Below are 23,155 nucleotides of genomic sequence, written 5' to 3'. Positions count from 1 at the left end.
TCGAATCAGAGGTTCATGGCAGTTAGTTTCAACTTGGTTTTATCATCTACAAACAATATTGTTTCTGTGCCCCTTCTCCTGCAACATAAGACAGGGACGGCCGTGTGTTCCTCTGCTGCAGGAAACAGGAAGGAACCTGATTGATGACAAGTTTTGGGGCTAACTTCTGTTGTTCTGGTGGCCTCTTCCTTGAAGGCAGTTCTCTTCAAAGGGCATTCATGTGATCAAGGAGTAGGATGTTCACAACTTATACCCATTCCTGTTTCAGATGTTGCAAGAAAGATTTCGGGAATTTGCCCGAGACACGGGCAACATTGGGCAGGAGCGTGTGGACACAGTCAATCACATGGCCGATGAGCTTATCAACTCGGGACATTCAGATGCAGCCACAATTGCTGAGTGGAAGGACGGCCTCAATGAAGCCTGGGCTGACCTCCTGGAGCTCATCGACACAAGAACACAGATCCTGGCCGCCTCCTACGAACTGCATAAGTTTTACCATGATGCCAAGGAGATCTTTGGACGCATCCAGGACAAACACAAGAAACTCCCGGAGGAGCTCGGGCGTGATCAGAACACAGTCGAGACCTTGCAGAGAATGCACACCACATTTGAGCATGACATCCAGGCCCTGGGCACTCAGGTGAGCAGCCGGCTGCCCTGGGCTGAGGGAGGGTCTCTCTCCAAGAACAGCTTTGTGCATCTCCTAGCAACCCTCCAGTTCTTGACACCTCGACCAAGGATTACCCATGGTAAATGCACAAGTGCACACACATCATTAGAATGTTCTTACCAGTCCGTGAAGTTAAGAGTTTGCTGTGTTTCCAGATTTTTGTTGCATGGATAAATCACACACACACACACACACACACACACACACACACAACATTTGCAGCATAAAGCCTGGCTTTGTATGATGTTGACATATCCATCCAGAAAAATGTCCAAGGTCAGAGCTGTGTATACATATGTAGAGAGAAAACAGAATTCTGCTATTATATAATACGTATGGTCTACCCACTCCAGCATAAGATGTCTGACAGATTCTGTTTGAAAGATTGTAGACAAAGTGATAGCAGTACAGCAGCCAAACACTCCAGTTTCTAATCTCTGTGTAGTTTTTTGTTTAGTCTTGAGTTTTTGGTTGCAAAATAAGAATTTTCCCTTAAGTTTCAGTGTTCCTCGAAAAGAAGCCAGTTTTCTTAACGATGTATGATGGAGGGGGTTAAGGAGGGTCTTGCTTGTCTTGTATGGGGTTTAGCATGTTGTTTTTCATTGAAGGGCCACATCACACAGCATAGATCTGTTCAGCATTGTTGGGCCTAGAGCCTGTACACAGCAGGTACTGGGCTCTGACTTGAGAACCTACAGCAGCCAAGATGATGCAGGCATGTCTGAGCGTGGCAGTGTTCCAGTGGGCCTTTATTTGCCAAACCAGGCGGCTGAGCTTTGTCCTCGGCCAGCCCCCTCTAGAGCCTCAGCCACCCACCATGGCTTGGTGTACTTCAGAACTGCTTCTGTGGGCAGACCGCCTTGACTTCTGAATTCCCTTCCACTCCTGTTGCTTGGTATGGCTCCAAGTTTCATTTTCTAACCTGTAGGTCCTCCTTGCATCAAGGTTTAAAGTGATGCTTGTAAGACATATGCCACAGCCAGAGCCCTGAGAATGTTTTCCCAGTCCTGCCCCATGACAACAGCTTAGGGATCATTTGGGATCTCCAGAGACGACGGTAGAGGAGACGTGGCAGAAGCAGCATATTTTCCCTTTGCAGATGTGAAATCCCTTAGTCTGAGAACTATTGGCAACTCAGCACATGATGGAGTTAATCCCTCCTTTGTCATTAGCTACGTTCCCCTCATGTGAGCTCAGAGGACCCAACAAGGGTCAAGCCATGCCCGGGACAGGGACCTGCCACCTCAGGGCGGCCTGTCTTCCTCTCACCAAACTTGTTTGCATTGGGCCTTTGACAGCTGTCAACGGGGATGTTGAGGTACTGACCCAGGCCAGGTTGGTCAGGACAGCCCTCAACACAGGCTCCCAGAAGCAGGTGCCATCTCGCACTGCACTGTTTCCCCTGGTGCCAGCTTGATCTGCTCCCATCCTCCCCTCTGAGCAGCAGCAGTGGGGTGTGAGAACACAGCGTGGGGTTTTGCACCCAGATGCCCTGTAAAGCAGTGGTTCATTTCTGTAGGCATTTTTACTGAGTCTTCTCCACAAGCATTTCAAGGTAACCAGACAGGAGCGGACAGCCTACCTTGGAGTGCCCTGGCGCTGACTCCAGCTCCTCCCCGGTACTAGCCCTGGGAGGCAGCAGTATCATTCAGCATACTAGCGTCCTGCCCGCTTTCAAGTGGGAAGTCAGCAATGCAGCCAACGGTTTAACCCATGGTGCCATAACACCAGTTCCACAATATCTGGCTCCTCTGTCTGCCTGCCTCGCTGCCTCTCAGTAGCACAGGAAAAAGTGGTTGGAAACTGAGTAGTCATATCAGGAATCGGTGTTCCAAATCATCTTCCAGGACTTTGGTTATTACATCTTGAGTTACACCTGAACCACGATTCAAGAGTAATTCCTAAAGCTCCTCAGGACCTGGAAGTCAAAACACTAATCTAAGAATCCCATTGATTGCTCTCAGCGTCTTTCAGCAGAACCTTCTTTTCCTAACCTCCCACCTCCTAAAGAACTTTGGGGATCAGTTATCCCTCTCCCCTCTGACCCAAGTGTGTGTCCCGTGGGACCCTTCAGACAGCTGAAGGCTCCTCATGCCCAGCACTGTTACCTGCCTGTAGGCAACTTTCATCCCATGGTCTCATCAGTAAAATGATGACTGGGTATCATAATTAGGAATGTATCCATTTCTCTGTATATCTTTAATTAGATATTAAATGCATTGAATGGCACTACCAATATGGAAGTACTTTTTATAAAACATAAAATGTGTGCAAATACGGGCTTACAAGTGAAATAGCTATGCAGTTTCCATTAGAAAGGCTCACCCACTCCTAGAGAGGAGATTCTATTCAAGAACCACCCCCTTTTGCCCAGAAGATAGAATACCATGCACATTGCCTGCTTTTTTGATTTTTCCACTTAGCTGTCGTCTTGGAGCACGTTTTCAGAAGACAGCATGGAGTGCTTTCTCATTCTTTCTTCTTCTCAAGATTTATTTCTTTTTGTTGAAAAGTCAGGTTTACAGAGAGAAGCAGAGACAGAAAGAAAGGTCTTCCATCTGCTGGTTCACTCCCCAAGTGGCCACAATGTCTGGAGCTGAGCCGATCCAAAGCCGGGAGCCAGGAGCCTCTTTCAGGTCTCCCATGCAGGTGCAGGGTCCCAAGGCTTTGGGCCATCCTCGACTGCTTTCCCAGGCCACAGGCAGGGAGCTGGATGGGAAGCAGGGCTGCTGGGATTAGAACTGGCATTCATATGGGATCTCAGCACATGCAAGGCAGCGACTTCAGCTGCTAGGCTATGCACTGGCCCAAGCTTCCTCATTCTTTTTCATGCTACATGGGAGTACCTTGTTGGATACATCAGTCTTAATTTAATCATTCATCTGTGGATATTACTTTACTTTCAGTCTTCTGCTGATTTATATAAACAATGCTGTGTAGTGTATGAACCTGTGTACATTTTATTTCCTAACTGTGCAACCATGTATGCAGGATAAACTCCCTACAGTGGAGTCGTAAACTCAGAAGGTGTATGTATTTATGATGTCCTTGGGTACTGCGTGTTTTCCTTCTCAGGAGCTGTGATGAGTCACTCACCAGCAAACAGATCATCAGATTTGAATGTCCGCCACCTAGTAAACAACACAGGACAGCATGCCCATCTACCGCGTTGCTATGTTGTATTTCCTGCTCTCTGAGCTTTCTCCTCATACCAAATTTGTTTTGGCTTGTTGATGTCTCCTTTTATATTGGTGACTACCATAGCCAAAAAAACGCACTAAAAATACATACATGTACTTAAAGGTTCAGGTTAGCTACACATACACCAATCACAAACCTAAAGCCTTTGATCTTTCATTGTACAAAGTTTTGATGACATTTGACCAGCTCGAATTTCCCCTCCTTTGAGGTGGGTCAGATCTCTCAGTGTCATTGGATGCGGCAAGACCTTTGCTGGGCAGTACAGATGTTAATTGTCAGCAACATCATCTAGCATTGGAAAGGTTCCCTAAGTTGTATTCCTGGCAGTTTCCTATTTTTTGGTAGAAACATTGCCTCGAAAGAGCAATCTGGATTCTTATTTTTGGAGCTAGTCTGAGTGTGACATCTTCACCCCCAATCACCTCCCTGCAACCATTCCTCGTTCCTGGGTTCTCCAGCTTGTGACATCTGATTGGCTTTATCATGTGAAAGGAACTTAATGTGGTCCAGCAGGTCTTTAGAAAGCTCGGCTTTTGTGACCTGTTCAGTGAGAAGCAAGGGCTTCATTTTGAGATGGTGACCCCTTTGGGGTGAGCAGAACAGTGGGTGGCCCATGAATGGAGAGCAACAGAACGATGGCAGGAAGGCCTTAGGAAGTCTGACCCATCTCATCTCTGACTCCACAGGTCAGGCAGTTGCAGGAGGACGCAGCCCGCCTGCAGGCCGCCTATGCTGGCGACAAGGCAGACGACATCCAGAAGCGTGAGAACGAAGTCCTGGAGGCCTGGAAGGCCCTGCTGGATGCCTGCGAGGGCCGCAGGGTACGGCTGGTGGACACAGGGGACAAGTTCCGCTTCTTCAGCATGGTGCGTGACCTCATGCTGTGGATGGAGGATGTCATTCGGCAAATTGAGGCCCAAGAGAAGCCCAGGTAAAAGTCGTGGTCTCTGGGGACTGTTGCTCCTGCAGGCCATTGCCAGGCAGCCAGAGCAGGGGGGTAGCCTGGTGTCGTTGAGCTCTCCCTAGTTCCTTGTTCGTCCAGGCATCTCTGCATCCAACTTGGGAGTGACTAACGACCTCACCTTTGGGGCCAGGTGGCCTGAGGTCCCCTTTTCCTCATCTGTTGGATTAAACACTACCCAGTCCCTTTCCATATATTATTGCACTTAAAGTTGTAGCTTACCCTCAACATCTGCTTCCGTGTTGTTCACTTTGCTCTTCTTGTTTCACATAGGTGAATAAGCCATATGCACTTATGTACATATATATAAAGCAGCTGTGTTTTCTGGGTCAGGGTCAGCAGGTTTTGCTTCATGAGAAGCTCTTGCAGCTCCACCAGTCATTGGTTTCTAAGCTGGTTCCCATGCTGTGTAGCTGTTCATGTCTGAGTAGGGAGACTGTAGTAGCTACCTACAATAATTAACCCAATGGGATGCGATGGGATTGAGGCACCTGTTCCTGCCTCGTTGCTATCTCCGAGAGAATCTTTCTGAATTCCTTGCAAAAAGTGAAAGCCTCCACTGAAAAGTCCAGTGAGTTTTCTGGCACGCACCTAGCAGCCATTTTGAGTTGTTCAAGTGCATACACTGAATAAAAGTTGCCTCACCCTCAGTGTGAGTTTGTGCAGCCAGCCCTGAAGTTACACTCTTGTCCTGCTTTACTGCTAGTGTCCCAGCCTGGGTACAGACCGTGAATCACACCTGAAAAGCTATTTTGGCTGCCAGACAATTTCCTTCAAATTAATTGTAGGTCATTACAGCCTACACTTTTTGGAAAAGCTTGATCTCCTGTTTGTCTGATTTTAGGGATGTGTCATCCGTTGAACTGTTAATGAACAATCATCAAGGTATCAAAGCTGAAATTGATGCTCGTAATGACAGCTTCACAACCTGCATTGAACTTGGGAAATCCCTGTTGGCGAGGAAACACTACGCCTCCGAGGAGGTGGGCCGCTGCTCTGCTCTGGGGCCGTGGGGTGGGAAAGAAGCTGGCTGCAAAGATGGCAAATGACTATTTTCTGTGTGATGTTTGTGAGTGTGCCTCCACATACAGACACACACAGAAATGCATATTTCCATTCATTCACATCTGCCTGCGTACACACACATTTCAAACGTGTGTTCCTTCTTTCTCATGTGCTAGAATCAGTTACATAGGAATGTAGGTCGGAGCTGGCAGATCTGTGGTGCAGAAGATGGTGTTTTGAGGGCTGCAGGTTGCAAGAGAACCTCTGACCTCTCCCATCATCCAAGTCACAGGTGCCCCGGGTCAGTTTGCTCTGTAGAGGGTGGTGGCTGGCTCTGTTTAGGAAGGTGGACTCCCCTTGGATCAAATCAGGGTCAAGGCTTTGCCATTCCTGCTATCTGTCCTTTCCTGGAGGGCGTTTGTCACAGGGAGCAGAATTGGGAAAGGCCTCCTTGGGACAGAGCAGCTATGGAGCAGCCTAGGCTCCTGCTCAGCCCTTTCTGGAAAGACCGTTGCCAAGCTGAGCATGCTCTTAGGTGATCCCTGGCTTGGTCTCTGTCCATCAAGGGGAAGACAGAGGGTGTGGTGCATTCCAGTAAGATGTTGTGGGGTCCTTCTTTCCACACAGATCAAGGAAAAGTTACTGCAGTTGACAGAAAAGAGAAAAGAGATGATCGACAAGTGGGAAGACCGATGGGAGTGGTTAAGACTGAGTAAGGACAGCCTTCACTTGTCTTTCTGTGTTTTGAGTTCTGGATGCTTCTTTTTAATGTAACATGTATAGGAAGTTTCCTGTGGCACACTCAAAATTTCTCACCCAGTGACCAAGCCCCACCGTGTAAGCGGGATTTGGGGTGTTGTTTCGGAACAACACAGTGAGGACACTTGGCATCCCCCTGGGAGGGTTCAGCTAGAAGCACCCCCACCCCTGCTCCTGCAGCTGTTTTCAAGAAGAGTTCCTAGTGCAGAGTCAGGAAGGTGCCAAGTTGAGCTGAAATCTTGTGTGTGATGTCCCAAGTGGGAGATTGACAGCATCGCAGCCCTTAAGGTTTGGCCATGACCTGACCTTGTTCCAAGTGTCGTAAAACTCATGCAGGTCATTCCGCACAGTGACCTGTGAGGGCAGTTCTGCTGCTACTGCCTCAGCACAGGGCTTCTGAAGTATAGCGTGAGAACTTCAAAGTTGGCAAGAGCGCTGTGAGTGACCCCAGGTCCCATCGTTATTTACCATGCCTTGCCATTCTGTCTTGGCATTCCGGCTCTTTCCTAATGCTTTCAGCCCATGTGTACCTTGTGTGAAAACAAGTCCAGACCTCCTTTTGTGAAAGGTCTTTGTTTATAGCAGCCGGAGAAGGCACACCCAGGGGGCGGCACAAAGGCCTCAGAACCTCAGCCGTGACCACTCACTGGGTGAGAATTTGGTCTATACGTTGTAAGAATTCCAAGGCAGTTTCATTCGCTGCTGTGACGTAGAGGCTGGGTTGCGTTGTGGAGGCACAGGGATGGTTTGGGCAGTGCCTGCGTTGACAAGCCAGTCCATCCCTACCACAGAGGCAGCATTTTCTCCATATAGCCATGGCGGAGGCTCCAAGGCTGCACAAGGAACAGGTCGGCCAGCCCCTGGGAGCATGGATGCTCACAGTGCCTTGCTCATTGGCACAGTCCAGGACATGGCTGGACCAGATGCGGCCATAGCGCAAAGCTGAGTTCTAACCCATGCTCTCATAACTGAGGCGGTGGTACTGATGGAAGCCCTACCACCTTGTATGTGGAGGAACAGAATGAAACAGAGCCTCGGCCCACACCATGCCCCTTTTCTGCAGTGTTCCTCCGTCCTTCCTTCCCTGTCCTCCACCCAGAACACAACACCCAGTTGTCACCCAACAAAGGGTGCTCTGTGCTGCCCTGCATGGCTGTGAGGCTGGCCTCGTGGAAAGGGCAGGATATGCCTTATAGAGCTGTGATTAAGTACAGTAACCACTGACACTGCAATGCAGAAACCAGAAATGTTTTCAAGCAAAAAGGTACAATGAGCCTGTTCCAAGTATAAAATATCTGTTGCATTTAGACTGAAAAGAAAAACACCAGGATGTAATGGATTTCTGTAGCTTTTAAATACAACATGCTGAAATGCTGTGTTTTACATTTGGGTGACTGAAATGTAGTGTCAATTCCATCCAGTTCTTTTTCCTCTAAATTTAACGTGACCGCTGACAAAGTTAGGAATTACAGTCATTGCTTAGAATGGCCTGGAAGCTGGCTGTGCAGATAGCTGCCACCAGAGGGCAGCAGTCCCAGGTCCTGGCTCACTGGCTCTTGGTGCTCTGTGCAGTCTTGGAGGTCCATCAGTTCTCAAGGGATGCCAGCGTGGCTGAGGCCTGGCTGCTGGGACAGGAGCCCTACCTATCCAGCCGAGAAATAGGCCAGAGCGTGGACGAGGTGGAGAAGCTCATCAAGCGCCACGAGGCATTTGAGAAGTCTGCAGCCACCTGGGACGAGAGGTTCTCCGCCCTGGAGCGGCTGACGACGGTAAGCAGTGGCAGGCACACTCCGCCTGTGGCTTCTCCTGGGCAGCCTGGTCCTCCCGCTTGGCCTGGGTCATTAGGGAGTTCAGTCTCCTGTCTGGCTTCCTACAGAGCAGTAGGAATCTTCCCGAAGGTGGTGATGCTTGGGGAATAGGAACCGGGGAGAAAGGCAGGACTGGTCTGGGACTCTGCATTGACCAGTTAGGGTGGCTCCCAGCCTGGGAATAGGTTTTCCCTTTTGACCCACTTTCTTCGCTTACACCCCATACAAGCTTGGGCTTCCAGAAGGGGCACGGCCTAAAAATGTTCTTGAGGATTTCAGTGTTAGAATTCTCACTCAGCATAGCTCGGCCTTAAGGCTGGTTCACCCAGGCCACGTGTCATCCTGGTTGCCAACCTCATCACAGGCGTGGAGTGGGCCGTTGTACGACCGCTGCTTCCATCTTCTGAAACATTTGCGCTCCTGCAAGAGAGCATGCCTCTTCACAGGTGCCAGAACTGCTGCTTGGCAAACAGCAGTCACGGCTCAAGTGATTGCCTTCCTGTCAGTCCTGTGGGAAGCATGGATGAAGTTCCTGGCTCCTTACTTTGGCCTGGCCCAGTCTCAGCCATTGTGGCCATTTCAGGAGTGAGTCAGTGAATGGAAGTGCTTGCATGGCCTCTCTCCCCCTCTCTCTGCCTCTCAAATTTCTGGTGTTTTATTTTTGAAAACTACTACATTGCTCACCAAGAGGCTTCATTTCAGATGAGGCCACTCCGTGGCTTCTTTATGTGTTCCTTGGTTTGGGCTGAACCCAGAGCCTCACCACAGCGCAAGCTTGCTTTAGTATTACTGCGGCTATGTCTGCTGCTTTTTAGCTCTCGTAGGGTGTCCAGACTGAAAGCTGCACAGTCAGTTTTGGAATTAAACCTGAGCTCCCTGGGACCCACAGGCAACTCAGGAATTCTGCCATCCCGTGGAGCCAGGCATTTTGCCGTAGTTTCAGGTCACCGCAGTTCCTGTACACCTGTTGTCAGTTTGCTTAGGATATCGGAGTCTCTGGTTGCTGGGCAAAAGTCAATGCAGAAAACCGACCAGGCAGAACCCAGCCCCTTCCTCCGGCTCTGCCCAACCCTGCTGTGTTCCCCCTTACAGTTGGAGTTACTGGAAGTGCGCAGACAGCAAGAGGAGGAAGAGAGGAAGAGGCGACCGCCTTCTCCTGAGCCAAGCACAAAGGTTTCAGAGGAGACCGAGTCCCAGCAACAGTGGTGAGTTAGAGGCAGCCCTAGGGGCTGGAGCCTTAGCCTTGGTAACAAGAGGAACCTGTGGGGCATTTCTGCCCGTGTGCCCTTCCGGTTAGTGACCTGTGCAGCCTGCCCAGAACTGCATAGTCACCCCTGAGTAACACGGAGGAGGCTGGCCTGCCCACAGCCGTGTGGCTCTGTGAGTGGCACGGGTATATATATATATACACACGCACACACGCTGACACACACAGTCCCAGTTGGTTAGATGGAGACCATGGACTGCCCAGGTTTCAGACCCATGGTTTTGAGGCTGTACTGGGTGACCTCATATAAAAGGCAAAAGCCTTGTTCTGTTTCCACACAGCTGGTTGCTGTGCTGAGAGCCTCATGAGCACCCCTGGCGCTGCCTGTGATGGGCCGGGAGCGGCGGCATGGGGCTTCCTGCAGGCTCGTCTGAAGCTTCAGGCTTGGGAAGTCACAACTGCGCTCCGTGAAAGAGGGCTTCGAAGGGGAAAGGGTTTTGATCGAAGTGACTGATGTGGTTCTCCCCCACCCTTCTCGTTTTCTTTCCTTCCCTCCTTCCCACCCTCTTCCCTTCCTTCCCTTTCCCCTCTCCCCTCGCAGGGATACTTCAAAAGGAGAACAAGTTTCCCAGAATGGTTTGCCGGCTGAACAGGGATCTCCACGGGTTAGTTACCGCTCTCAAACCTACCAAAACTACAAAAACTTTAATAGCAGACGGACAGCCAGTGAGCAGCCATGGTCCGGACTGTGAAGTTCACTACCATTTATCAAGAACCGTTCTTTCCAAAGCCTGTTGGTTTTGGCTCCTTGGCTCCCACCTCACACGAAGTGTTAAAAAGAAATTTTACTTAATTCGTAGCCTTCCTTGGTTTTATATTTGTTTGTGTTTAACTCATGTTTAGTAGAGTCTCTAAGTGATGGATATACCCAGTTGCCTTTTAGCAGCCTACTTATTTTTTGGTTTATTTATTGTGAGCTTTTTACTTTATTAAGATTTTACAGCGAAACCCTTTCATGAATAATTGAGATTAAATGTGATTACATCCTAATGAAGAAGAAAACTAGACTCTAACAGGTATGACACACCCAGTGGTACTAACAGGGCACAGTTCCGTGCTATGTGTAGCCTCCTTTACAGCTCTTATTAACTTGCCTCAGTTTGCTAGTGAGGGTGAGGAAGGAGACCTTCAGAAGCCCAAGGAAAGCCTGAAGTCAGCTATGGAACATTCCAAGCACAATGCATTTCAGTTTTGTTTGGTTTTATTTTTTAAGGGTGGCAAAACAAAAAGGTCGACTCCAGAAAGCTAGGTTTAATGTTCGGTACAGAATCTCAACCATTTTGAGACGCTCAGGTCACGTGTTAGTTTTTACAAGCCGGTTTCCCTGCTGCCTCTTCCTGCCAAGTTTTGACTTGGGAACTGTGGGCTTGCCTGCCACTTGCCGCCGCCACCCAGGTCTTGATCCATGTGGACACCGCCAGGACTCAGAACAAACACAGCAGGAAGAGGGGGCGGTAGTCCTTGGGTGTTGGGGGAGCCAGCCTGCAGACTTGCAAAGCCCCTCCCTGTAACCAGTGACTTGAGGTGGCAATGTTTTCATTTTTTCAGATGACCACGACTAAAGTCACTTGGGTTCATCCCGATGACTTGAACACCGCAGGTGCCTGCAGGTGCCGGGCAGTCAGGGTCAGCAGACACGGGAGCTCCCCAGCAGGTCTCTGCCGGCCCACTCTGGGAGGGAGCAGGCCTTCCCACAGGGCTATTTGTTGAACTCCCCAGTGAGGAGTCTTGTAGGGTGGCAGGCTGTCAGCAGGGAGCTAAATGTTGTCGGTTTTGTTTTTTAAGCAAAAATCCCTTTCTTTAGGAGCAGATGAAAGAGGTGGTTTTCTGGTACTGATAAAAACTAAACCAAATCCATACTACACCATGAGACATCCACTCGCTCATTTGCCATACGTAGATGTTTCAGTAGCATCATAAACCTGTTTTGATATGTGTTCTCCATGAGTTAAGTCTAATTTGTCTTTTCATTTCATGATGCATGTCTTTTTTTTTCTTTTGTCAGGATAACATCATATAGCATCTTATTTGTTTCTCCTTATCTATGTACATATCTATCTACTTGTGACTGTAGATGGGTATAGAGATAGATGCCAAGCTTCTTGTGTTCTGGGGATAGTGTGCACCATCATTGGGTCTCTGCCTTAAAACACAGAATTCATCATCTTTCGTCGTCAGGAAGCCCTGGCGCATGTTTTGGCTCCAAATTTTACTCTGTGTGTCACTGACCTATATGTATATATGTGATGTTTCCATATATATATATGTATGTGTGTGTTTCAATTTTGTATCATCATGACTGATATCCAGTTTTATGCTTTTTCTAATAAAGAAAAAGACTATGCACATGAGGAAGGAAAGTGAATCCCAGCATTCACTCTCATGTTTCTATTGAATTTTTATATGAATTATCGCTTACCAGAGCAAATTTTTTTTTATTACGATTGGATTACATTGAAAGAAGAAAAAAAAAGGTTTTTTTTTTTTCTTTCTCAGTGATGGTGCAGAGACTCAAGTTAATGAACTTGAAAATTGTGTTGCTTCGTGCCCTTGGGAATCCAGTGCTCCCATGCTACTAGCTGTCATGTTGCCTTTGTGTTCACTGTTCACCTCCTGACTTGAATCCATCAGGCGTGCTCAGCCGCTACAGCACTCTGGGCTAATCACCAACCAAAAAAAAAAAAAAAAGCCCTGTGGGGTGGGCGGGGTGGGGGCGGGGATGTACCCACTTGTACCCACTGTGTGATCACAGCACTGTGACTGCTTTCAGTGTCTGCTCGCGGTGTGCTGTCTGTCGGCATGCTTAAAGCACATGTCCATTAAAATTCATTTTGTTCCTTTTATTTTTCCTTGTTTTCTTGGTTAGTTATTCATTTGCATAAACATTAATGATCTCTGCATATTGGTTTGGGGTTTTTCTCTTTCCTTCTAACTCTAAAAGAAAAAATTTTTGCTGCAGAATCCCCCTCAGAAGAGGCCTCCGTGGCCCTGCCTTGGAGTCTGGCCATGTATATGGTCAATTCTAGCCTTTTCCCACGTAAACTTCCATACCCAGGTCATTGCTATCACTAGCAGTTTTCCAGTCAAACCTGCAGCACGAAATTTTTTTTAACCTGGTTTCTGTATATACTAACCCCATTTCTCTCTGGACTCACACCTGGACTCTGGCCTTCCAGACTGTATTTACACTTCCTCCTCACAAGAAATGTCATGAAGTCTCACACTAGAAGAGGTGTGTCAACTTGATAAAAATCCACCCAACATTCTTTCTGGCTCAGGGATCTTTTTTTTCAGTTCCCCTTTTTGCAGTTTTACCTTTGAGTATTAAAGAAGTATTTCAATGACCCAATGCTCTTAAGCATAAGGGTGTTCAGACTGGCATTTATAGGGCCAGGATAATCACTAACACACACACACACACACACCTACCTCTGCCCCAATAATCCTGACTCCCCTGTTGCTCTGAGAATAAAGCATTCCAAGCAGAAATGCCCTTAAATTGCCAAGCCCCTCACCCCAATCCCAGATGCTCTGATCTTTTGTGTAGATAGGATGTAAAATAGAAATAGGTTCTCCCTCCTGCTAGAGCTTTCAGCAGCCCCTTTCCCAAAGGGCTGGCTTGATCAAGCTCCGGACCCATCCATTCAAATAAGACCTGGGTCACAGCAGCAGCTCCCGAGAGCCGACAGGGCCGAGCGTTGAGGTGGTGGTGGCCAGTCTGCCGTTCATCCTGTCAAGGTCATTGCTGCTAATTTGGTGCCACTTTGGTTCTGGGCAGCAGTGGTGGGGGAACGTATCTAATGAGCGTGCCATTGACACCTCCATGTTTGTCCGTGTATGAAGGGTGCAGGTTGTCTGTAATCCACTAAAGCGTCAGCCACACCCAGCTTTCGTAACTTCGCTAATCCCACGCCCTGGGTGTTACCAGCCGGGGGGCTGCTACAGGGAAATGGTCCACAGTTGACGGTACACAGGCTGAAAGCGCTAATGAATTCAAGAACCTTACTACATGTCCAAGGCCGAAAAGCCATGAGGGTTACAGTTTAAGTGAGCTTGGAAAGGAACGCTCCCGAAGACGTCTGCAGCCGGAAGGGTCAGAGCCGCCGGCAGCCCGGCTCGCTCTGGGCTTTGTCGTCTCAGTACAGCGAGGCACCGTGATCCAGCAGCCCGTGATGGGGAAGGCCCTGGTTCTGTCTTTGTTTGGGGGTAAATAGCTGTGTGGTGTTGAGTGACTGTGATTGGCTTTTCCAGCTCCTTTAACACAACCTACCACCCACTCACGATACAACTTCGGCAGATGTGGTTCAATTGATGTTTGTTGACTTGCCTCATTGCCTTCCAGCTCTTTTAAGTGCCCAAATCTAACAGGGATGGTAGACGTGAAATGCATGACTGTCGTCCTAATTTCTGCATGTGTTTATGACACTGTGTTGAGGGGTGGGGCGGGGAGAGAACCAGAGAGCGTTTTCAGATGCCAGAGGTCTTTCCTTGTCTTATTTTGGGGGAATGCCGTGTCGCTCTTGGTGGCGTTGTCTGTCCATCTGTTTGTGAATGCCCTTGCGCTTCAACTTCCGGCCCTTCTGGTGGCATCCTTGGTTGTAAGGTGGCTGCTGTATAACGTCCACTCTCTCTCTCTCTCTCATTTTTAATATGTGTGATTGTTACTGTTGTCTTTGTTCTAAAGTATAACCCTAAGAGGAGATGATTGAGTTACAGTAGAGAAAATGGGTTGATCGGAGGAGTCGAGTGCAGTAAAACTCATACTGGCCTTTCGCTTTTCTCATTTCCCCATAAAACGGGCGGGTATTAATCCATCCCCACCTTCTAATGTCCTTGGTGCCCAGCTGGCTTTGTGGGGTGTTGCAATGGTTTTACTGTACTGCCTCGATCTGTGCCAGGCATTTATACACAGCCACGTGTGCGAGTCAGTTTAGGAATGGATGCACTCACCCCCCCCCCCCGCCCCTGTGGCTCATGGGATCAGCTGAATGGCCTCTCCACTGTCCCTAGATGGCAGATGCGGCAGACATGAGCGACATGGTCAATGGCGCTGCCGAGCAGAGGACAAGCTCCAAGGAGTCCAGCCCCATCCCCTCCCCCACCTCTGATCGCAAAGCCAAGACCAGCTTCTCGACCCAGAGTGCCGCCACCTTGCCGGCCAGAACCCAGGAGACGCCCTCAGCCCAGATGGAAGGTTTCCTGAATCGGAAGCACGAGTGGGAGGCCCACAACAAAAAAGCCTCGAGCAGGTAATGCCCGCTAGAGGTTGAAGTGGCTGGGCAGCGAGCGATCACAGGACTTGGTTCATCCTATGTATCCCTGGGGTGTCACATTCCTGGGACTGACAGTGGAAGGCAGCCTCTGTATGTTTGTCACCTCCTTTCAACTCGTTACATTGTTTTGACGGATGAAGATACCTGTGGGAGGCTAGAAAAGCTTGTTTCTGGCAGTAGAAAGCCCAGAAATAGCAAAGCAGGGTGTGTCCAACTCCAAAGGCTGTGTGTCTACCCAGTAGACCCAGCTTCCCAGGACTGCCAGGCACAGTTGTGCAGGTTGTACACTGCATGTGAAAGGAGTGGTACCACCTCTAAGTCATGCTTGTGGAGGACAGCGTAGGTGATAGGGCGATGTTAGTGTGCCATTCCATGGGGCAGAGGCCACCTGGCGCTGATTGACCTGAAGTTCCCTGCGTCTGCCTGCTTGACAGAACTTGCTGCTTGAGGACAGGCACATTCCAACTGAGAGATCTGGCCTGTGCCCCATTACAGTCAGAGGGGACCACAGTGGGGAGTACTAGACACCAGCACAGGACATCAAGTGTCAGATGGAGAGTGCCCATATGCCAGGGACGGAGGCACCAGGGATGTCCCCACACGCACACGGAGTCCTAGCCCTTGGGTACCTGCTCCAGTAGCAACAAGCACCCTTTCATTTGAGTCTGTCTGAGTTGAGACAGGACTTGTAGTGAGGGTCCCTAACGCACGTCACATTGTGTGAGGGCCGTTTTGCGTGTGTGTCGGGTTCTGGATTCTGTTCAGGAGGTTGCAGGGATGGCTGGTGCCTGACCTTCCTCTTTCTACCACTCAGGTCCTGGCACAACGTCTATTGTGTCATCAACAACCAAGAGATGGGTTTCTACAAAGACGCCAAGACTGCGGCGTCAGGAATTCCCTACCACAGCGAGCTGCCCGTGAGTTTGAAGGAGGCCCTGTGCGAAGTGGCCCTGGATTACAAGAAGAAGAAACACGTGTTCAAGCTCCGGTGAGGGCTGGGAGTGGGTGTGTGTGTGCCTGCAGGACCGGTGTTCTCCGATAGGTCCCCTGTGCCACCTTAGACCACCCCCACTCCTCACCACCCCAGAAAAGTGCAGGCTGAAGGTCTCCAAGTTTTAGAGGACTGGGGATCTTGCCACCAACCTCCCTGTGGCTTACAGATCCAGCTGAGCGCTGAAGGAAAAGAAACAAAGGTTCTTGACACCTGGAACATATAGCTTGTTGCCTAGGATTTGGGATGATCCCAGTCCCCAGTTTGAGGGAAGTTTCAAAAACCTGTTCTCATCATTTCTGCTTATCAAGACTCAGGAAATGCTGCTCTTTGCTCCTCAGTTAACTGGGAGCTGGGTTGAATGAGTCATAACAGAACCAGATGGAGACAAACAGGAAATGCTTGGGTGGGTCCCAGGGCCAGCCCCTGCCTTGACCTCCAGTGGCCGCTGCAGCTGCTTCTGAGCCATCTGGTCCCGTGTGTCTCTTTCCCCCAGGCCATATCACATCCCCACAAAGCAACTCCAAGCTGGGAAATCCTCTTTCTCCTTGAACATAGTCAGATAAAAATCCCTTTGTCTTTTTAAAAACAGTTAAAAATAAAAAGTCAGTGATTGAACTTTGTACCACTTTGCCCTGAGATCCGAGGAAACTCTGGTTTTTAGCTCTGTGTGCCCGTGGCGTTAGGCCAGGGCTGCCGAGGAGTGTGCCGCCTGCCTGCAGCATGCCATATTGAGCTCTGTCGGTGAGCGACCCCACGACACAGCAATGTAGTGGCTGACCGAATGCTCCAAACCTGCACACCTCTCCATGCCTACAGGTGTCCTCACACGCGTGACTGCTTTTATTCTGAAACCTGTGGGAAGAAAACCCTGGGAGACCTTTTCTCCATGCCAGAGACCCTGGAATTCAAATTTAATGCAGAGGATTTAAATATAGGCTCAGCAGCAGAATTTCACAAGAGCTTAACATTTTGTTATTGTGTGTGTTTATTTTGAGAGGCAGAGATGGAGAAGGCAGACATCCACTGATTTATTCCCTGAAGGCCTGTGGCGACCAGGGCTGGGCCACGGCCCGGAGCCCCGAGTCCCGAGCCCGGAGCCCGGAGCCCGGAGCCCGGAGCCAGGCACTCAAGGCAGATCTCCTGGGGGTGGCAGGGAGCCAACTACTGTGCCTCTCAGGCTCCGCATTGGAGGGCAGCAGGAAATTCATTCTGGGCACTCTTATAACAGGATGTGGGGGCTCTAATTACTAAACCCCCATCCCACTGCAGTATGGGATGCGTGTCTCCCAGGGGACATCTGAGCCACTATACCACACCGTCCCTCTGTGGCAGCCTGATATCCAGGGAGCCTTTGCTGGGTCTGAGGAGCTCCTCAGGAGTGCTGTGTGCAGGGCTCTGGCTGGCATTTCTGCTAGGATGCCTGTGGCCTCTTTATAGTCCACCTAGGAATATAAGAGCTGCTTGGGTTTGTTTCTGTTTTTCTGAAGTTAAATCATGACCTACTTTTGTTCCTTGACGTTGCAGGCTAAATGACGGCAATGAGTACCTCTTCCAAGCCAAAGATGATGTAAGTCTCTAAGTTGTGTTTCTCTTGGATGCTTAGGAATGTGTTCTAGGTATCTGTAGTGTGATTGCTTGATCCATCTTGCTGGTGTGTGTCACAAGCCGCGGCGGCCTCTGTCTCAGCTCTGGCCTCCATGATCACTAGCACTGGGCGAGGTCCCGTGCTGTTTCTGAACCTAGGAAGCCAGGAACGTCACCTTGCGTCCCTTGGCGAGGGAGAGCAGACAGCGCAGAATCTGTGGGCAGATGGCTTTGCCTGCTTGCCTTGGGACACAAGGCCCAGTGAGGTGACTCCCGGACTGGGCATGGGTTCTGATGCCCAGTCAGGCCCCCTGCACACTGTACCCTGCTGCCATTCACCAGCTGCTTTGTGGTCATCCCAGGAGGAAGCCACTAGCGTAACAGCTGACATGTGAAAAAGCACCTCCCAGGCTGGGCCCCAAATCGCAGAGGGTACCCTGTTTCTTCTGCTCTATTCCGGAGTGACAGTCCGTGTTCCTTCTGCCATACTGGTAAAGCACAGGTGCCTGGGCTTGACTCCGCCCACCTCCGGTGGCACACGGCTTGGCTAGTCTGGACCAGCCTACAAGCAGGGCCAGGGCACCTCCCAGCCGCAGCCTGGTAGGCGAATCTCAACCTGTGTCCCCTCCCCTATCCAGGAGGAAATGAATGCCTGGATCCAGGCCATCTCATCGGCCATCTCCTCGGACAAACACGAAGTGTCCGCCAGCACACAGAGCACGCCGGCGTCCAGCCGGGCACAGACCTTGCCCACCAGCGTCGTCACCATCACCAGCGAGTCCAGTCCCGGCAAGCGGGAGAAGGACAAAGAAAAAGACAAAGAGAAGCGGTTCAGCCTTTTCGGCAAAAAGAAATGAACCTCCTCTCCTTCACGTCCTGCCCTTCTCTTACCTTTCCAGTGAAATTCCAGCATGCAAGCTCAGAACCAACACATTACTCTCTGTGCCTAACGTTCCTCAATGTGGTTGATTTTTTTTTTTTTAATTTATGGAGCATTTCTTGGGGGGGGGGGAGGGAAGGGAGAAGGGAAATACACCTAAAACACTTTATCTCCAAGTCACAAAAGTTTGAGGTGCAGAGGTAAGGCCAGATTTTTTTTTTTTAATGAAATTATATAGATGAGAGCCCAATACCGAAACTCGTTCCTCAATTTTGTGAGGCTGTGTTGGAAATAACCCGCCTCTAGTGTTGGGATGCAAGGCAGCGGTGCTCACGCCCCTGTGCTCGCCAGGGGCGGGGTGGCCCCGTCTCCTGCCACCCTTCTCTCCCGCGTAGCTGCCGGGGGTCACCCTCAGTCTTGCCGATCAGAAGTGGCCAGGATTCAGCAGACCGTGTATTATGATGTCGCCACAGCCACAGCGCAGCCCTCCGTAACTGTTACAGACCAAACCGTTTGTATCCGGCGCCACCTACTAACACGACACGCGGCTTTTCTGCAGCCACTGCGACGGCGGTTCAGAATGTCGGTGGACACGAAGGAATAGAAAACTGATACTGTTTTAAATAATCTGTAATTTCAATTTTTTTTTTTTTGCTGAAATACATTATATTGTATGTTTGAGATAATTCTAGTACAAAGTATAATAAAGCTAGATGTATAATAAACCCTTTAAATCATTGGTAAGTGTACAAGTGGAACTGAAGCATTTACTGGACAAAGTCATGTTACCCTAATGGTTACTTGCTCGTGCGTTGCCACACTGTGTTATAATTTGCTTCATTCCCTTGCTCTTTGATACATAGTGTGCATCTCTCTGTCACTGTAACTATTGTAATGACAAATTTTCATCTTACTGCACAATCAAAAAACTGGCATCGATAGGAACGAGCTGCAGAGGCTGGGCCTGACGGGGGAGCGGTCGCTCAGGCCTGGTGCTCCGTTGTACGACCTGTACCTCTCAACTTTTGCCCCATCTGTTAAATATATGCTATGTCATTAAATGCTTTTAAATCTAGCACAATGGCTCCTGGTTTGTTGGGGCTGCAGTGCGTCGCGCTGGGTCGGGAAGCTGCAGAGAAAGTCGGCCCCCGGGGCAGGCTTGGCAGCGTTGGATAGCACACTGGACCAGCTCTGAACACTGCAGCTCGCCAAAGGCTGCTGGGAAGGTTTGGCTGGTTCGTTCCTACATCCTGTCTGTCAGACGTGCTGACCTAAAGCTCTGACACCTGGGTGGCAGAAGGCTCAGTCCGAGGCCCTGGATGATAAACACCGGGGGTTCTGTTGGTTGGCTGCGCTACTGAACTCCACAGCTGTGCTGTAACTGTGGGGACAAGCGGGGCTGGCGCTGTTCTAAGACCGTATTTAGGAACACATTTGAATCTTGGACAGTGTTCCCATGCCTCGTAATATTCATTTGCCTTTCTCACACATTTGAGATGTTACATCTGCAGCTGGGGTGTGTCATCCCTCCATTTCTGATCCAGTTCCCTCCTAATGCACCTGGTTTGAGTACTTGAGTCCCTGCCATCTGCATATGGAGTTCCTGGCTCTGGCTGCTGCCTGGCCCAGCCCCAGCTAGCGTGGGTGTTAGTGAGAGAACCAGCAGGTGGAAGATTTCTGTCTCTGTTATTTTGCCTTTCAAGCAAGTAAATATGAAGAAAAACATGGGAAAGACAGAACTTAAAATGTACTTTATACAGATTGTGCAGAAATAAGCAATAGACAAAATGTGACGAGGGCTACAGTTTGCTGACGTCAGCATAGGGCCATGGAGTCCTAGTTTATCTACATTGGCCCCATCTATTGCATGTTTTCTTTAGTGAGTGTTGGGATTATCCTGTGAAGTCTGGCTGCAGTCCTGCACTCACAGCTATACCAGACCTCGTGTTTTCTCCCATACCTCCAGGGCTGTCTGTCTGTAGGCCACTTGCTTGTCCTTGCCCCGCTCAGGAACGGTCTATTGGTCCATCCTCAATCCGAGATGTGTAGTTGGGAAGAAGCATCTTAGAAATCATTGATTAGGCTCAGCCTCCTCCTGAGAAAGCAGGGGCAATGACTGGAAAGCCCTGCCAGCAATCCCGGATTCCTGTAGGTTCCAGCCACAGAGAACACCTTGAGTGTAGTTTCAGTGGGTCAGAGGTCACCGACCCAAAGGCCACCTGTGTGGTGGTGGTTCTGACACAAAGCTCCGCACCTGTTGAGGTCCAATGAGGCTGGAGAAGGAAGGTGCTGGAGACCAAGAAGAAGCTGCACAAGGCCCCAGTCAAGACCGAGGCACTGAAGAAGTGACAGCTTCATGCCTGCTGGGGTAAATAGCAACTTCTTATTCCTCTTCTATTGTGGTATGTGTGTACTTTTATTTTTATTACTATAACATGCTGAGAACAATTTTTAGCATGGGTTCTCTCAAAGGATAGACAATTATGATCATGAACCCATGAGCTTTTAATGTATCTGGTGAATTTTGTGGGAATGGATTTTATTTGCATCTGAATAGTTTATGTAATTTGACCTGGTAGTATTGGCCTCTGAGTAAATCTGAAGAGCAAACAGCAAGGACAAGGCTGTCAGATCATGTGACAGCGTTAGGAAAGACCACTTTGGGCAACTCGGTTGGCAGTGCAACTTCAGTTTGCCATTCAGTTGTGCTCTAGTAGAATTGGCTTCCATTTTCTTGAGGGTGCCTGGCATCTTGGGATATGTTAAGCAATCGATCAGACTGGATGACAGGTGCGTTGTCATTTTCTCATCAGGGTTTCAGCAGTCTTAAAGTGGAAGACCTATGATAATTCTCCGAGGAACAGTTACATTATTTTATGTGAGAGGCAGAGATAACAATCTACTAAATTGCTACCCAAATGCCTGCAGTCAGTAGAGCTGACCCAGGCTAAAGCAGGAAGCTGAGAACCCAAGCAGGGTCTCCTACGTAGACAGGCAGCAGCCACCCTGCCTGAGCCACCACCTGCTGCCTCCCCGTGTGTCCATTAGCTGGAAGCTGGAGTGGAGAGAGAACTCGCTCAGAGGAAATTGAGTGTGACATGCAAGGAAGTGTCCCAAGCAGCATCCTGACCACTGTGCTAGATGCCTGCTCCCATCATTCCCAGGATTTTCTTTTCCTTTGTTGGGATTCTGATATTTTTTTAAAATGATCTTCACATCTAGTGATACAGCCTGTATAGGAGAGAAAAGCAGGATAAACGTCTCCTTTCCTGTTTGCATTACTTTTTCATAGTTGACTTTTTTCATAATTTACATTTATAATGAACTGGTTCCTGTCATCCCCTGAGGATGAGAAAATATTTTTTAAGAATATTACTTATTTTCATTGGAAAGATTTACAGAGAGGAGAGACAGAATGATCTGTCCACTGGTTCATTCCGTAAGTGACCACAATGGCTGGAGCTGAGCCTATCTGAAGCCAGGAGCCAGGAGTTTATTCCATTTCTTCCACTTGGATGCAGGATCCCAAGGCTTTGGGCATCTATTGCTTTTCCAGGCCATAAACGGAGCTGGAAGGGAAGTGGAGCAGCCAGGATGTGAACCAGGATGTCGGTGCATGCAAGGCAAGGATTTAACCACTAGACTACCACGCCAGACCTGAGCAATTACTTCTTTGAAAGAATTAAAAATCCATGGGCTTGCATAGATTTCATGAGTTTTTTCAGATGAAGTTATTCTCTTTTTTTGTTTTAACTGAACATTTCATAATTCTCAACTGACTTCAGCATGGCCTATACCTTAGAAAGCTGTTTATAAAAAAGGAGGAAAAAATCCTCTCTAATCCCTCAAAAGTCAAGACTGCTTTTTAAGATTTCTTGATTTATTTGAAAGGCACAATTTACCTAGAGAACATCTGCTTGTTACTCCTCAAGTGGTCTCCATGGCCAGAGCTGGGCCAGTCGGAGCCAGGAGGTTCTCTGGGACTTCCATGTGGGTGCAGGGGTGCAGGTCCTTGAGTCCTTGCTCTGGCTGGGCACACTAGTAGAGATGGATCGGAAATGGAGCAGCCAGGCCTCAAGCCAGTGGCCCCAGCTAAGGATCCCATGCAGGCCAGTGGGTACAGTAGCCCTGCTGGCACATACCAGTGTATTCTACAACCATATCCAGCCCAGCCTCCTTCCTGCCCAGCTCTGCAAGTGTCAGATGGGTTCTTGTCAGCTGAGTTCCATGGTCCAGCCTGGCTCAGCCCATCAACACCCCTACCTCCCCATCCAACAATAGTGTAACCTTCTGTGCCACAGCGCCTGCCCCAACATTTGCTATTTTATGTTACAATCTCCTTTTTCCACTCAGAATTGTGGCTCTCAAGAACACAGGGGGCATCAAATTATTCGTTTGCTCTATCTTCTACTCAGAATAGCAATTCTCTAAATAATTACGGAGAAAGCTTTATTAGTAGTAGTAATAGCAGTAGTAGTAGTATCTACTTTTCAATTTTGTAGATTGGCATGTAATTGTCTCTTTTTCCAGTTTCCCGCAATGGTGACATCTTCCAATACTACAAGCACAACGTCGCATCCAGAATGTCGACACCAACAGAGTCAAAAGACACAATTCCTCCACCATGGGATCCCTCCTTTGCCTTTTTATAATCACCCCCACTTTGTACCTCCACTCCCTCTTTAGCCTCTGCCAACCGATCTGTTCTATGTTGTTAGAAGTGTGCCAACTCCAGAGCATTGTAGGAGAG

At 49.1% G+C, this 23,155-nt stretch overlaps 1 protein-coding gene across 4 annotated transcripts in view; it reads left to right on the top strand.

The window, feature by feature from the left end:
• Positions 1–19,480, top strand: part of SPTBN1 (spectrin beta, non-erythrocytic 1) — a 185,345-nt gene extending 165,865 nt beyond the window's left edge. For 3 of the 4 annotated variants that reach the window (XM_040993465.1, XM_040993466.1, XM_040993467.1), the window contains 11 exons: positions 269–643; positions 4,561–4,805; positions 5,680–5,818; positions 6,468–6,552; positions 8,172–8,368; positions 9,500–9,612; positions 10,216–10,279; positions 14,685–14,923; positions 15,762–15,935; positions 17,466–17,508; positions 18,164–19,480. In XM_040993465.1, coding sequence (XP_040849399.1) covers positions 269–643; positions 4,561–4,805; positions 5,680–5,818; positions 6,468–6,552; positions 8,172–8,368; positions 9,500–9,612; positions 10,216–10,279; positions 14,685–14,923; positions 15,762–15,935; positions 17,466–17,508; positions 18,164–18,382 — 1,893 coding nt within the window. In that variant the 3' untranslated portion in view covers positions 18,383–19,480. Of the gene's footprint in view, positions 1–268; positions 644–4,560; positions 4,806–5,679; positions 5,819–6,467; positions 6,553–8,171; positions 8,369–9,499; positions 9,613–10,215; positions 12,610–14,684; positions 14,924–15,761; positions 15,936–17,465; positions 17,509–18,163 lie in introns of those variants that run through there. The other variant, XM_040993468.1, reaches the window with a different exon arrangement.
• Positions 19,481–23,155: the final 3,675 nt, after the last annotated feature.

This window comes from Ochotona curzoniae, unplaced genomic scaffold (genome assembly GCF_017591425.1).
Source record: "Ochotona curzoniae isolate NIBS_2020 unplaced genomic scaffold, NIBS_Ocur_1.0 contig_883, whole genome shotgun sequence".
NCBI lineage: Eukaryota > Metazoa > Chordata > Mammalia > Lagomorpha > Ochotonidae > Ochotona > Ochotona curzoniae.
The sequence above is the reverse complement of the archived record's forward strand: the minus strand, read 5'-3'. Positions and strand labels throughout refer to the sequence as shown.